General features: G+C 31.7%; 1 protein-coding gene across 1 annotated transcript in view; it reads right to left on the bottom strand.

Annotated features, from left to right (window-relative positions):
• Nucleotides 1-2,189: 2,189 nt before the first annotated feature.
• Nucleotides 2,190-17,593, bottom strand: part of LOC140056673 (ankyrin repeat domain-containing protein 27-like) — a 58,375-nt gene continuing 42,971 nt past the window's right edge. The window contains exons 23-25 of the mRNA XM_072102121.1: nucleotides 13,341-13,434; nucleotides 7,581-7,765; nucleotides 2,190-5,339 (exon numbers count right to left, since the gene is read on the bottom strand). Of these exons, the coding sequence (XP_071958222.1) occupies nucleotides 3,948-5,339; nucleotides 7,581-7,765; nucleotides 13,341-13,434 (1,671 nt within the window). The 3' untranslated portion in view covers nucleotides 2,190-3,947. The remainder of the gene's footprint in view (nucleotides 5,340-7,580; nucleotides 7,766-13,340; nucleotides 13,435-17,593) is intronic.

Below are 17,593 nucleotides of genomic sequence, written 5' to 3'. Positions count from 1 at the left end.
TAAACTTAAGAAATCGTTTAGGGTAAAAAAAAGATAGGCTATACACTTGATTAGGTTATTAATCAGTGTCGCATTACAGTTCTAATGGGTTTTTTCTCGGAAATGATAATCTCTGAAGAAGACCATAAACTAGCGTGGATTACAAAACGCAATGAGTGGTCAAGATCCACTTGTTATAAACAAGAGCTCATAACGAAGCTACTATAATTACGTTTTTGAATTATACCGTAGATAAGATAATTAATAGGTTTTTGATTAAACACTTAACTTCATAAAGAACCTATTATATAATAACATTCTTATAGATTATCCAATAATAACTGTTCTGAATCGACCAATCGTAACACAGGATATAATGATGAATGACAGGTTTTTAAAAGATTACATTATATGCTGCTTTAGTAGGCCTAGCGGGAGCAAGAGTATAAATCACCCTTCCGTGGTAGGTCTAATCAGGCGATTGCGTTTACATTTGTATGACGCTAGCTCGTCGCCTGTACCCAGAATCAATCCGCTAAAACCGCGTAGTCCTAAAGCTTGGTTCCCACTAGAACGTAACGCAAGGACGTAAACGCAACGCAAGCGTTTTAACCAATGACAAGCGAAGTTATAGACAGTTAGCAATCACAAGCGAATAAGCCAACGCTTGTGATTGGTCAATTCACTTGCGTTGCGTTATGTCCTTGTGTTGCATCGCTAGTGGGTGGGAACCACGCTTAACACGTGAAATGGAATAGTCGAAGAGAAAATAAAAGAGAAATCAGAACTGACATGCTCCTATAAATATTTTCGTGAGAAAAATAATCACTACCGAAATGAACAAATATATCACTATACGTTGTTTTTTCATTTCAGAAGATTGGAAAATGGTCAGTAATGAGCGAAATAGAAAGTGTCAAGTAAATGATAAAATGATACAGATTGGTACGTGCGCGGAGAAGGAGGTACAGAACAGACACGCGCGTCTAAGTATATCTGTATGCGCAAGTAGTTGAAAAATGATAACGATTTTATACGCGCGCGTATAAAGAGGCACGGAACAAACACTCGCGTCTAAGTGTTGATAATCTGTATGCGCAAGTCGTTGAAAAAATGATACAGATTTTTTACGCGCGCGTATAAAGAGGCACATAACAGACACGCGCGTCTAAGTGTTGATATTCTGTACGCGCACGCGTTTAATTTACGTCTATTTGTGATAGCCTCAATGGTTGATAACCAATTTTGCCTTGGGATTTATTGTTTCCAAAAATCACACTTCTGTGTTAAATAAACAATTATTATATACACGACGCTAACTCGTAGTGATAGCTCAAACATGAAGTGAACTATATTTAAATTAAATTAAAATAAACAACGTCACTTTCAATCTGAATAACTGTTGATCTTTATTATATTAATTGATTTAAAACTTGTTTTTGTATTTTACTAGTAGGCTAATAAATTGTTGAATAACGTCAGTTTTCGTTTGACATACCACTCATATTCTCATTAATAATACTGTATTACTATTTTTGAGTTAATTACATTTGAGTGGGTTAATACCTCAACTGGATAAACAATGATAGTGTAGGATAATAGAAAATCTAACAACAGGATTCTGGGCTCCGGCGATCAAATGCTTTATCTCTGGATGCGACACGATAAGTTCCACCCAAGCTTGGTTCCCACTAGAACGTAACGCAAGGACATAAACGCAACGCAAGCGTTTTAACCAATGACAAGCGAAGTTATACAGAGTTAGAAATCACAAGCGAATAAGCCATCGCTTGTGATTGGTCAATTCACTTTCGTTGCGTTACGTCCTTGCGTTGCGTCGCTAGTGGTAACCACGCTTTATGAATATGTACATAAAAGAATAGCACTGTTGATGTGTCGCAGCCAGACAAGATCAAAGGACTGTTACGAGTTCCTATCTTGGCAAGGCGAGCTCAGTGTCCCGAGGAACAATTCCTCCATGTTTGGATATAATGCTTTTTTTTTTCAATCTCTCACTTTATTGTAAGGCCTACTAACTTTTCATTCAAACTGAAAACACTTGCTAAAAATAAAAACAAATGAAAGAACGAAACTAATAAGGAGAGAATAATAGAATAAGAGAATAATAAAACGTAAAATCGATTGATTCTAAATCGGTATCACTGTATTACAAAAGTTGCATGATACTGGCACGATACATGAAATATGTCACGAGAATCAGGGGGTAAATCAATAATTAACAAAATCGTCTAAAAAATTTGTTTTGAAATCATTTATTGACGTAATAAAAAACAGTTTACTTAATTTACGTGTTTTTGGTGGATATAGATATTATACTTATAATACATTAACAAATATTCCTAAAGAGTTTTAAATGGAATTAGCGTTTGTTTTATAGAAATTTCTAAATATTTTATTTACATATAATATCCTATATATTTTACCATAGAGATATTATTATCTCTATATATTTACTGATAGAAAAAAAGATATAAGTGGAGAAAAAAAATATTCGCAATACAGAAAATCTTCATAAATCCATCACTTATGTTTTCCGAGTTTCAAAAAGAATTTGTTCATAATGACGATCTATTGCAGATACGATACAAGTTGACAGTCATTCATCACGGTATTATATCATATCTTGTTCTCAAAACACAGGACAGTTCAGAAAAAAATTCCATTTGATATGGTCGACGTACCACCGAGACATCCCTTATTGAAAAAAATTCTTCATTGAGAAATATTATTTTTCTTTCTTAATACAGTATTACTTGTAACGCGTCATTACGTGTGCACATGTGACGGCAGTGTACGAAATAGCTGTTTATCCATTTATATAGGCCACCGACGCATAATAAGCGAACATGGGTGTATGTACGTATTTAGCGCACGTAGATAGCGTGCGCGGTTAGTGAATGTTAACTAATTAATACATTATTAGAGGTACAGTACTTCAACTTGAATATTAAAATAATTGACAAAACTCAATGGTTTAAGTGCATCGCGAATAAAAAATGCTGATATAAATTATGAAACAGGTAGTTTTCATGTAGTTCAATCGCTAGTAATTATCTTCATCTTTTAAAACAGAAATAAATAAAAAGGCTGCATTTCTGTGAAAAAATCAACATGGGAAAACATAGCCATTACCCAACTCAAATAATCACCACTTAAATACGCGGCAATAGACGGGGAGGCTAATTTCTTTAGGATGACTGTGTTTCCAGACTACTACAGTTGGTAGCAGCAACCTTAACACTACTATAGGATAGGGCAAACTGAGTGTAACTCAGAAGATATGATAAAGGCGTCATATAGTGATACATATGTATCACAGGATTTTCCTGATACTGTATAATCATAGATACAGTACCGGGGTGAGGGTAGTATAAACTGGGTGTAATTCAGAAGATATGATACAGGCGTCATATGTGATACGTATGACACTGTATCAAAGAATTTACCTGATACTGAATAAATTAGATACAGAGGTGAGGGTGGTTAAAGGTGAAAGGCCACATTAGATAGCAAGTTGTAATCCAAAAACAGAAAAGGTCGTGAATTTAATATTGGAATATTATCAGGCAGTGAGTACTGGTACATGTTGGCATTTTATATAGAAACAAGGTTAATCACTACAATGATTTAATTTTAAACAAAATGTCTACCATCAAAGCAAACTGATAGAAAATTCATTAATAATTTTTACTTGTTATTAGCACTTTGGTGTAGCTCCAAAAATAATAATTATTAAAATATCTATGGAATGATGAAAATATTGAGAAAACAAATGAGCCTGAATAATTGTTTAACAAAAAACCATCTATCTTGATCCGACATAAAGACGACATCTGTCTAATGAACTCAAGCTCCTAGGCTTACATTACAGCTTATTGCCAGCGCTGCACTAAGCTCTATCGTCGCCAGGATAATTGCAAAAACGCAAACTGATTATTTAAGTCATTCTAACTTTCTACTAGATTATCAACGTCTGAATCGGTCAATGGACTGTCAAGATGCTCAATGGCTTGTTCTGTATTTGTATTCAGAAGCTTACTTGAGACTAATGACGGCCGGTCTCTGTCCCAATTACGTTTCTCTTCGATAGCATCTTCGTCGCTCTCGACGCGAAAGTAATTATCGCGCATGTCTAACGTCAACGTGACCATATCTTCTACGGAGACATTTGAATGTCCTCGTGAATGTGTTTGAGTAAAAGTTGAAGAATCAGAGGGTATACTACCTGATAGATCTACCATTTCCTTTGGTTCTTTTCCAGTTACTTCTTCATTTTCTTCATCTTTTCTTTTATCTACTTTTTCTTCACATTCCCTTACCTCTTTTTCTTCACCTTTTATATCATCTTCTTCTTCTTTAATTTTTCTTTCATCATTTTCTTTCTTCTTTTCTTCATCTTCTACCTTTTGTAAAACATCTTCACTGTTTTCCATGACATGGTTTTCTTCAACAATGTTTCCATTTTTGATTCCATCATCAGTCCGTTTATCAGCAAGAAATTCACTTTTTTCATCTTCTAACATTTTAAAGTTATCTGAATTATTGGAGTCATTCAAACTTATTTGTTCATCCTCATTAATTGCAAAAACATCTTCAGAAATAACATCTGTCTCAGAAACATTATATAGATCAGAACCAGTTGTGTCCTGTATAGTATCTGACTGCGAATCAGTAGATTCTGAGTTCGTTTTCTTAAATTCAAACTTTGATTCAGAACTTGAAATATTGGTATCATCAAAACCAAATAAATGTTTCATTACAGATGTATCCAATTGAGATTTATCCAATTGAGTTGTAGAAATATTTAATTGCGAGTCAATTTCTTTACACTTTGATTCAGTACATGAGATATTGGTATCATTAAAACCAGTTATATCTTTAATTACAGATGTATCCAATTGAGATTTATCCAATTGAGTTGTAGAAATATTTGATTTTGAGTCAATTTCTTTAAACTTTGATTCAGTACTTGAGATATTGGTATCATTAAAACCAGTTATATCTTTAATTACAGATGTATCCAATTGAGTTGAACAAACATTCGATTGTGAGTTTGTTTCTTCCGAATTTGATTCGAAAGAGGAACTGTTATTGATATTCTTGCTGTCACTAGAATCATCTTTCAACTTAGATGCAGATTTTGTTCCAGAAAGTTCCAAATTCCTTCCCTCTAACGTTGTTTCATCACTGCTACTTTCATCCAATTTCCTATTTTTATCATCACATTTGTTTTTATCAACAATGTCAATTGGTTCTTCTTCTTCTGCTACCAAATGTAACACGCTTTCTTCAAGTTCAATATGTCTAAGTCGCCTTCTATCAAAATGCTTTATACTCAACTGTGAATAAACCACAAAATAAAAACTTACTTAATTATAAATAATATCATAGGAAAATCACCTAAAAAACAATGCTGTGTTTCAAGTACAAATAAAATAACGCTATAGGTATCAGTGGCTGGATTTCAATGGAGATACAAATAAAATAAGCATTGAAAAATGACAATGCTGTAGGTATCAGTGGCTGGATTTCAATGGAGATACAAATAAAATAAGCACTAAAAAAATGACAATGCTGTGGATATCAGTGGCTGGATTTCAATGGAGATACAAATAAAACTAGAGGGTACTCCGAGAGTACAAACCTCCGCCTACTGTAAAATTCCTCTACATAACTTTTTTTTTTTTGTGGACCTTGATCTTTGACCCTGACCCTTCAAAATGTAACCACAATTATATGATGTGTCATTGATCATTGTGGCTAAGTTTGGTGAGAATCGGATCAAAACTGTGGTCTCTAGACAGTAAAATAGTTTTTTGTTAGTTGTGACCTTGACCTATGACCTTTCCCCCTCAAATTCGAACTCGTCCGAGCTTTTTGGGAATAGATCATTGTGTCCAAATTTGGTTAGAATCGGATAAAAACTGTGGCCTCCAGGCTGTTCACAGACACACACACAAACACACGGGTGAAAACATAACCTCCTTGGCGGAGGTAATAAGCACTGAAAAAATTACAACGGTGTGGTTATCAGTGGCTGGATTTCAATGGAGATACAAATAAAATAAGCATTGAAAAATGACAACGGTGTGGTTATCAGTGGCTGGATTTCAATGGAGATACAAATAAAATAAGCATTGAAAAATGACAACGGTGTGGTTATCAGTGGCTGGATTTCAATGGAGATACAAATAAAATAAGCATTGAAAAATGACAACGGTGTGGTTATCAGTGGCTGGATTTCAATGGAGATACAAATAAAATAAGCATTGAAAAATGACAACGGTGTGGTTATCAGTGGCTGGATTTCAATGGAGATACAAATAAAATAAGCATTGAAAAATGACAACGGTGTGGTTATCAGTGGCTGGATTTCAATGGAGATACAAATAAAATAAGCATTGAAAAATGACAACGGTGTGGTTATCAGTGGCTGGATTTCAATGGAGATACAAATAAAATAAGCATTGAAAAATGACAACGGTGTGGTTATCAGTGGCTGGATTTCAATGGAGATACAAATAAAATAAGCATTGAAAAATTACAACGGTGTGGTTATCAGTGGCTGGATCTCAATGGAGATACAAATAAAATAAGCATTGAAAAAATGACAACGGTGTGGTTATCAGTGGCTGGATCTCAATGGAGATACAAATAAAATAAGCACTGAAAAAATTACAATGGTGTGGTTATCAGTGGCTGGATCTCAATGGTGATACAAATAAAAAAAGCACTGAAAAAATGACAATGCTGTGGATATCAGTGGCTGGATCTCAATGGTGATACAAAAATAAAATAAGAAAAAAAAGCTCAATTAAAACAAAAAAGTAAAACAGTCAGAAAGAAAGTTTCAATCTTTTGGATGGTTGTTTTGAGCTTCTATTTGGTGTAAAGAGAAGAAACAAGGCCATATACATGGCTGCAGTTGCGTGCTCAAATTTGAATTCATGTTTAGCAACCGACCGACCGACATAGTGAGCTGTAGAGTCGCGTTTGCACGCAACTGAAAAGTCCTGAAATCTGGCCTGGGAAGTTGGTTACTTATTTATCACATTTCTGTAAAATTTATATCAACAACTATTTTCCAATAAAAATGTTATTGGAAATTTTTTTTTCCTGATATTCTCTGCTGAACTCACTTTAATATAAAATGAAATGGACCATCCTTTGAAAATAATTTGATTTTGTCTTCAACATATTTAATTACTTTTTCAAAAAGAGTAATTTTAGATAGAAAACTCATCAAAGTACACTAATTATAGTATTGGGGATACTTCAAACCAAACTAATCACAAAAGTCAGAATTCGTTCAAAGAAAAAAGGCAATTTTTCAAGAAAAATATTGACAATCCAGATGATTAATGATTCGTGACCGAACACGAGAACCATTGTTGCATTTTGTCATAATGAAATGATCACAAGTTAATGATATCCTAGCAAAGTCAATTAACCTTAGTTATTACCCATCATTAGTTTTCGAAAGAACCGTAATGACAGAAATAGCCAGTTACTACTAAAAATTAAAATTTCTTGTATCAAACAAATAAAGAATCAATTGGTGAGTTAATTTAAATATTTACCTGATGTTTTAATGTGACGTCGAGGATTGGTGCACTTCGATCAAATGATTTTGTTTGCTTAAGCTGCTTCCTCTTGTTGAAGATTTCCAGACTGTGTTTCAGTGCTTCGTGTTGACGTAGATCTGCTTCGTTGTATGCTTGGAACAGTTGATGCATGCTCACTTTTTTAACAGGAGATCCTGGAGCTAAACAATTTATAAGAAAGAGTAATAAAACAACAATTAATGATATTAATATTTTGTTTTTTATATTTCATTTCAATTCTATTTTCCTTTTGTATATATGAATTTAAAATTTTACTGTTTAAGATATCTTGTAATCTCCAATGGCTGTTGGATGTATAATTGAAATAAAATTAAAATAAAATAAATTCATTATTTACATATTTATTTATTTCATTTACTGTGAAAAGCAATTATTGAAATGTTCAAAGAAACAAAACTATTTTTTACAGTCAGACCAAATAAAAAAAAGCAAAGAAAAATAATGTTAATCACCATTGGCAAAAATAATTGTTTCATTTTATTTATAGAACTTTTCTATAAGCATTCATCTACTATAATCATGTATGATAGATTTGGAATTGGAATGTTCATGTGGTAATTTTAACAAAATGCAATAACATTTACTTCATAGGTTTAAATACAATAAGATAAACATACTACATCTGGCTGTTTAAATGGTTAAATCAGTATAATTTATTCTCCGTTTTTATTAGAGGACCTTTAGTTTCAAGAATGACATTAAGTAGAAATTATTAAGTCATGTAGAAAACAGTAAGCATGACTAAACATAATATGACACAACATTTATCAACACACTTCTTTGATAGTTTTAAATTGTCTTACTTTTAATTGTATTTTGCATTTTTGGATTAAACTAAAGCTCTGTCTACACTATCAAACTGTGACAAAAAACGTGATGTGTTCATATATAGACATTATGATGTCCTATCACTACCATTTTTGGGCATATCACCACCATATTTGGGCATATCACCACCATATTTGGGCATATCACCACCATATTTGGGCACATCATAATTACTAATGAGCTTTACAAATGAAATACTACAGAGAACTGTCCTAATACATTCCAACATTTTCTGGAAAATCTCGTTTTACAAATGCAATTTCAATTTGGGAACTTCAATCAATATTGTCTGTACTTCAACCAAGAATTTTTTTATATAAATTAGACCAATAAAAGATGAATTGAATAATCAGGTTTTGATTGAGTTGAGGTTTTCTGAGATTCTGTACTGTAATAAATAACTAATAAGATTCTATATAACCAGGGAGTTGTAAAATAATATTACATGGTATAACTGCAGGTTATTAATTGGCGATTGAAACTTCCATCCTGCAGTATCCATCAACCAATCAAATCAATTTTATTCCATAGAAATAAACACATTATTTACACCAGTTATAAAAAAGGATCTCAAAATAAAACAAAACTATAAACAGAGACTCTAAAAAAAAATGAACCAACAACAATATTGTCAATAAAGAAATATTATTTGCAAATATCTTGGAAAACTAAGATAGAAAGCTACTCTGAAGCTTACCTTTGTAATAAAAGAAAGCATAGAATTCATTTAAACTACTGATTTAAGCTTAAGTTAAGTTTTACCAAGCAAGAAATGTCACTATTTTAGCTTGATACTTTACCATACATTTTATAACCTATAATATACACGAAGGAGGTCAGAAAATCAACTAGTTTGAACTACCTAGAGTTAAAATATGATACATAACGGATATATATATTTCAGAAACCATCAACCTAAAACTTATGACAGAAACAAATAAAAAATGCTCAAATAAATCGAGTATAAAACAGGTGAATAATTTGAAAAAAACTATAAAATACCTAAATGTTAACATTAGCCATGACCTGAGGCTACATATCGATATACTGTATTAAAGACTAAAATGATGCATTCAAACTTCAAAAATGTATAACACATGAACAAGAAATTGTTGAAATATATTGAGATTTGAGAAAGACATGACAGAGATTAAAAAATTATTGATGTGAATCAAGGCTAAATATGACGGTTAAACTGACTGTTTCAAAACTACTTCAATACATGATAGGCTTTAGAAATAAAACTATGATTGATATAGTGACACGATATAGTGGAAATCAAGCAAAGTAGAAACAGACTATTAGACATTTACTTATTTTATCACAACCTTTTTGAAACGTTTAAACCGGGGGCGTTAAAAATGGAAGTATATAAAATGGTACTAAGCAATTAAAATGACAGCAATCCGTCAAAAAATGTCTAAAGTAATCATCTCTCGCAGGAATGAAAAATGTTGTGCATTTGTCGACAAATGCTTTCCAGTTGTTCATCAACAAATCTTGCTGAAAAACAGTAACTTTTTTTTTTTTTTATGTTTTTAATTTTGCTAAACATGCATTTGAATGTTGTAATGTTTTGTCTCCTCTGATATTGCTGTATTTCATTTGATTCATCAAAACAATTCTTATTTATTGAAGCATTTGATTAATTTAATAATGAAGAGATCTACAGGTTAATATCTCAACTGAAATTTGGCAAATGAAACAAATTCATGTTTTAATAATTCATAATTTGCTTCAAACAATTATAAAGAAATGTTTGCAGTAATGAAAATGTCACAATGCATTAATAACTAGAAAGCCTACTGTAAAATTCTCCTACATAAGGTTTCTCTGGTATAAAAAAAAATATATATATAAATTTGTGTGTCTTAATGCTGTTTGTGATTTACGCTAATTTCACTACAAGCATGTGTATGCGAGTTTGGTGTAATGGTTATGTAACAAGCCTTTCAATTAACAATAGCTTCAGTTGACTAACAATAGAACAGCAACGCGAAAATCAAACGAGTGAATTTGAAAAGAAATAAGTTTTGTATCAAAAAACGTGCACATTAAATCAAATTATGTTTTAAAATTACAAATCACAAATTATAACTCTTGCTTCTTGTTTTTTGGACAAGTAGTTCTCGAGAAAATTCAATTGATTTTACTTGTTACTTTAAGACTGCTCGCCGGCTTTGAAAAATTCTGTCCTATCTTTTTAACACTAGCAGGTCTGAAAAGTATACTAAAAAGTGGTTCAGAATTGGGACCGTGGTCCGAAATGGTCCTAAAATTTAATGGAATGGTCCTTGACCACATATCTATCTGTACATTCATTTTGGTAAAGACCTTGTAATTACTTTTTGAGTAATCCTGCTAATAAACAAACAAACAAACAAAACAAACAGACAAACAGACAGACAAACAAACACACGCGATCGATTACATATACCTCCTTGGCGGAGGTAAATAAGACTGGGAGGAAGTATCATACAAGTCTATTCATTAACTATGTACATTTAAACTAGTCTAGGTTATAGGTCAAAATTAGTAAAAAGATAAATATTTTGGCAAATTTCCTACGTAAAATACATGAGCTCATATTTTTTGCAGTATTCAGACAAAATTGAAACATGGGCTAACATAAAAAAGTCAATAACTACAGGCCAAGTCTAATCTAGTCATGCCTCGGGTCACATTCTATGGTCGCCGTACAGGTAGGCTACTACAATAGTACTTCTATGAATGGATGACTAGCTGGTGACAATAACGCTAGTTGGTCATACCCAGTACCGTTTTGATTTTACGATCATTTGGGAAACCACCTCACGACATCTAAAACATCCTTTAATAACTAAAATTTATTTATTTTATCATTTTTTTTCTACAGAAATGAGTAACTTTATTTAAAGATTAGGACCACAATGGAAATAAGTTTGCCGTCTCGGTACTTTTTTGTGTTTTTATCCTATTGATTTTATATCAGAATAAAGAAATAAAATAAAAAACTACAAAATAACCTATTCAGAGTCTAATTTAATTAATCTTCATTTTTCAATTTTTCGGGGGACAATACATCTTTAATATTTCTGGACCGAAATGCAATTGTGTGTTTTAAAACAGCAAAAATGACACCAAATAAGGTTCCCAGTGCACAACCACAAGAGTGTTTTTAATTTATGACGCTGTCAAATAAGTTAAGAATTCTTCCTTCTGACTCAAGCTCATTTTAGGAATTAAATAATCAGTTGTACAAACTCATCCTCTCAAACAGCAGCGTTCAGACGCTGTCAAATAAGTTAAGAATTCTTCCTTCTGACTCAAGCTCATTTTAGGAATTAAATAATCATTTGTACAAACTCATCCTCTAAAACAGCAGCGTTCAGAATCAATCAATTCAGATGCCCTAAAGTTGGAGGTCATTTGCAGTTTCACTTCTTTCACAGTCAGTTCATTCAAAGTCGGTCATTTGTTTGTGCCTTGGTCTAAGTGTCTATCGAGGTCTGTCAAGCAAGTTCACTAGATGCCTATTACATCTCCTAATCCTCATCTTTCACAACAGTACTTTCTGTGTTTCTTGTATGTAAGCTCAAATGTAGCTAGTAGTGGGTCACCCTCATTAAACAAAGTTTGATAAAAAAATAAATTAAATAAAAAAGTGGAGCTGTAGCTAATAGTAGAGCTGTCTATAGCTAGTAGTGGAGCTGTAGCTAGTAGTGAAGCTGTAGCTAGTAGTGGAGCTGTGGCTAGTAGTGATGCTGTAGCTTCTTGGTGGTTAACATGCTCGCCTTCCAATCCAAAGATCCAGAGTTTAATCCTAACTCCACTCCTCAAATGAGACTTATTAATTATAATTATTATAATAGTAATTATAAATTATGAAATAGTTTATCCATCCATCCATCCATAGGTTTAGAAAATCTCAAGGTGGGAACTATATTATTATTTATTTGAAAATAAAACGCATGCTTTTTCTGGTAGAGTCATACTGATGATGCCTCGCACACTGTGTAGCCAAAATGTTTATTTATTTACATCCCTAAATTTACAATCGCGTATTCACTCATTTTACTGACGCTATTCAATTGTTTGATACAAATACAATCACCAATTTGGTTCGCCAAATTGTAGAAGACGACAAGAAACTCAAATCATGAAAATAAAAGATAACAAAATAGTTGGAAATGTAAAACCGCGAAAATGTTGGGATTTACAGTATTTCCATGCAAATACCACACAAAAAAACTTGATATTCTGATCAGCATACTCCTCAAGTTTGTAACATTGTGAATGTCAACCCACTTAATTACATCATAATAACTATTTTGCATTAATATTCAGAGTAAAAAGTAGGTACTTGAGTAGGTACACTTCTTTTTGATTATTCAAATGCAAATACCCTGATTACAGCGATGGTATTAAATCTCCCACAGGACCTAATTATATACGTTTGTCAAAAAACAAATGTGTTAACATTATGAAGCTGTTGAAACCTTGTCACTAATCATCAATCATCAACTCGCTTTTCTCACGTATAGTTTTTATGGATTAATTACCAATACATTTGGTAACATGCCAATAACAGCTGTATTTATTGCTTTCTTAATCCATAGCAATAACTACATAACAAGAAACACATAATATTATTGCAATAATTTTTTTAGCAATTACAAATCATGATAATTTTTTCTAATAAAATACTCACTAAAAGTAGACAGTGAACAATAGAGGGCGGTATTTAGTTTCTTAATTTCCTTCATTATTAATGTGCGTTTCATTTTAGTTTAAATAGAGTTTGGCCAAAAGTGTAAAGATTTGTGACTGTAGAAGACATCTCCAAATAAAAATTGTTTAGGAGATAGTTGTTATAATTAGAAGTTATTATTGAATAATGTAGTTTACCTAGTGTTGTTGGTCTCACGGCAACTTGCGACAGAACTTGTTGCTCTTGGTAACTTTCATTTACTTTCTTTAAAATCTTTGAAACTTCGAAGTTCTGAAAACAATAAAATAAACAAAGTTTAGAAGAAGAAAATACTTAACCAAAGTATTATTGTTAAAAATATTTATTGTAATGTATCAGAGTAAAAGAATTAGCTAAGTGAGTTGAGTGAGTGAGTGGCCGATGATGATGTCATATCACTACCATATTTGGGCATATCACTACCATATTTGGGCATATCACTACCATATTTGAGCACATCACACTTTTTTTGTCAAACTAGTTTGATAGTTTTGACAGAGCTTTACAGAATAATGTTTCTCAGTATATACTGTTCCTGAAACAAAAGATTTCCATGGTTCCAAGTGGTGAGTGAGTGGCCGAGCGGTTAAGACAGTGGAACCGTAATTACGTAGCCATAACATCGGCAAGGGTTCGAGGCTCACTCACTCCATGTTTCTGGTGGTAGAACAAGTCTTCTCGGATAAGGACTATAAACCGTAGGTCCAGTGTACACAACTAGCTCGTGTGCACTTTAAAGAACCTAGTACATCTTTCGAGACGAGTAGGGGGTTACCCCGGTGTATTAGTACATCACAGCCACTGATCACCAACTGGGTCCTCTGGGAGATCAGTCTTTGACTGAAGAGGTCACCCAGTATAAAAATGAACAAACAAATAAGAACAAATAAAAGTAACCAAAGTGAGGAAACTCCAATAGTCTTATTGTTGAAAAGATTCATCAGAAAAATATATTAATTTTGAGATAAACCCTAACTTTTATTTGTGTATTGAAATGTTTGTTTACCATAATGTAATAGTTTTTACATTTGTTTATAATTTATTGTATTTTAATATGTATATGGAAAATTGCATGAACCTGGTTTCCCACAGTGAGGGATGAATAAAGTATGACTTTGACTTTATGCAATAGTAAACATTTTATTCTTCTACTTTTTCCAGTTTGATGAACCAAGCACAAACAATTTTTGTTCTTTAAATAAATAATTCTTTAATTCTCATTATACTGCATGAAACAAAAATAGCTTCAGAGATAATTAAAGAACAGGTGGAAACAATTCAAAAAGCAATGAATGTATTTTATTTTTACTGAATGACATAAAAACATTAATTAACCAGTTTGCTGAAGAAGTTATCATATGAACTGCTTCATTCAGTCCACATACAGAATTGTTGACATAAAATGCTTTTGATATAAATAATTAGCTAAGCTAACAAAGCTGAAGGCTTATCTTAAAGTTAAAGAGTTCATTTATTCTAGTATTAACGTATATGAGTCAGCATTTAAAAAAAGTTAAAATCCATAAAATCCGATTGGATCTAAATCACAGGTTTCCATGGTGCATTGCCAATTGACATAACGAGTGCAGTACACGACCTCGCTAATATCACAAACGTTGCGTATACTTAAAAGGTTATACAATAGACATGGTTTACAAACTTGGCTCTGATTTTTATTTAAGTATGAATAAAATACGTGTTACCCTGTGGCCGTAAGTCAGATCGCCGGCCAGCAGAAGCATGCATCAAACGATGAAGTTGGCAGATGTAATTCTAACCATTTAGTGACAAATTGTACACTAATTTATTGTAAAGACTATTTATGCATTAGTTCAACTAAAAAACCAATTGGTGTAAAAGAATATTTTAAAACTGACATTTTACTTTTGCATTTTATCTTTAAGAATAATGGATTTGACAGAGAAAATATTGTTAAAATGTGAGAATAAAAAAAGAAATGTAACCATTTTGTTATTGTTTAGAAAAAATTATCATAAAAAAAATCTTGTTCCATTTCTTAAAGATGTATTTTCCCACTTAAAAATAATTGTTTTAACATTTTTTGTTGAATACGCCATTTAATGTCACATAATAGTTATCCACTTTGACCAAAAAATAGGATCGAAAAAAAATAGTTTACCTAAAAAACAGTAATTTAAAGCAAAAAAATACACAAATCGGCTGCCAGCCAAAGAGTTTTTCGTTGAATTTAACCATTTATTTTCTCATTTCATAAGTGAAAACCATTATTTGTTCCATTTTTTTTTTACGGTAGTGATTAACTTGATTAAAACTACAAAATAATCTATTCAAAGTCTGATTTTATCTTTATTTTTTATGTTTTTGGGGGACAATACATCTTTAAGATCAAAGATTAGAGATTTAAAATTGAGATTAATTTGGTTGTTTATGAATGCATTTTCAGTAAGCAGTCACCTTCTAACTGCTTTGAAATCTCCTAGTACAGTACGCATAATAATATGTCACCCACATCCATGAAAATGTTTATAAAATGAACTACAGTCCTAGTTTTTAAATGCTATTTTGACCTGCAATATTAATTTATACAAACTATCATTCAAATACAAAATCACAAATAAAACTACAAATTTTATATATAGTAATATATTTTAATCTACATATATATAATATAACAACTTAACATGATTTAATGATGATCAGGTTTGAAAAGACAAGTCTCAAACCCAACAAGGTAATACATTTTGAATTTTTTATATATTTTTTTTCATATGTATCCAACAACGAGTAACTCGCCAATTACAGGGTGGATAAACTATTTAATAATTTATTGTGCTTATAAACTAAGTCTTATTTTAGGCTTAGGGAGTGGAGTTGAAAGAGTTAGTTACAACCCTGGAACTAGGTCGGGATTGAATCCTGGACCTTGGGATTGAAAGGCAAGCACATTAACCACCAAGCTACAGCTCCACTACTACGGAATAAAACGGCCACTAAAACAATCATACATTTCTAAAATCTTTTGGCCAGACATTTTCGAATGAAGTATTATAAAAAGAACATTTTAAAAAGCTTCTTAATAGTTAAGCATCGTTGTGCCATAATAAAGTTGATTTATCTAACTAGGTCTGCTATGATACTAAGATGTAGTATTAAGTTTACATCAGCATATAAATACAAGACCTTAAGCCAGTACTAGTCAAAGGCAATTACTACTATTTTAGGAGAACAGACAAATTACTTTGAGTATTCTTAACACAATTTCTATATAATCTCTAATAAAGCCCCAGTTTCATGTGTTTTTAGACCGCGACCCAGTTGCAACCTTGTTTTCAATCTGTTTTTCATTTCTGTTCTTATCAAACCATGATAAACCGCCAAGTGATGGATGACAAATAAACCCATTAAGTCTTAGGATTAATTACATAACATTTACTGCTGTAACTATATTTTGTTTAATCTGCAATTATTTAGTTAGCTTTTGCTAGATTTATCGCATTTGTTGTCTCATAAATATCTAGATTGAAACAAATAAAAATCTATGTTATCAAAATAAGTTATTGCAGTTTAAACTAATTTGTAGTTAACTATTAAATGACTCCATATTAGGCATATTTAGGCAATCCGGACCAACATATCTTAATTCTGGACTACTTTTTATCATCTTACTAATTTCAGATCTTTATCTGATTCTTTATACTTTTCCTCTTTTTAATCCTGGCGGAGGTCTTGTTTTCATTATATTTAATAAATATATTATATTTATTTATGTACAGGACATGTCATATCCAAAATATGTTTCATTATTCATTTTATTGCACTTGTATTTATATTGGCTGTTATTTAACAATAAACTTTAATTTAAATATCAATTTATTTTACAATGATTTATAGATGTTGGTGATTTGTAGTCACTCTTGTTATTTTTGGCATTTTAACTTTGTAAGTTTATTGGCAATAAAAGGCAATAACGCTAAGTATTACATTATTTTATTTTAGCAATTTATGAAATTATTACTTTAACTGCTTTAAATCAATTGCAAAAGATGGTAATGAGATATACATTAGATGGTTATAATTTAATGGTCTCCTAAAATTTAAAAGTCAACAAACATTTATTTTGGCATTGGTATTCTACAACTTGTCATGTATCACAGGCAAATGCTATAATACAGTGTCACAAATGTATCACATGTGATACCTGTATCAAAGGCAAATGCTGCAATACAGTGTTACATATGTATCACATGTGCTGCCTGTATCATAGGCAAATGCTGTAATACAGTGTCACCAATGTATGACATGTGATGCCTGTATCATTGGTCATACAAAACTTAACATAATACTGTACAGGCAGCACATGTGATATATGTGACGCTAGTAAACATTTTAAATAAAATATAACAGCTTCCAAATAAAAAATTAAACATAG

The sequence above is a fragment of the Antedon mediterranea genome, chromosome 8, assembly GCF_964355755.1.
Source record: "Antedon mediterranea chromosome 8, ecAntMedi1.1, whole genome shotgun sequence".
Classification (NCBI taxonomy): Eukaryota; Metazoa; Echinodermata; class Crinoidea; order Comatulida; family Antedonidae; genus Antedon; species Antedon mediterranea.
The sequence above is the reverse complement of the archived record's forward strand: the minus strand, read 5'-3'. Positions and strand labels throughout refer to the sequence as shown.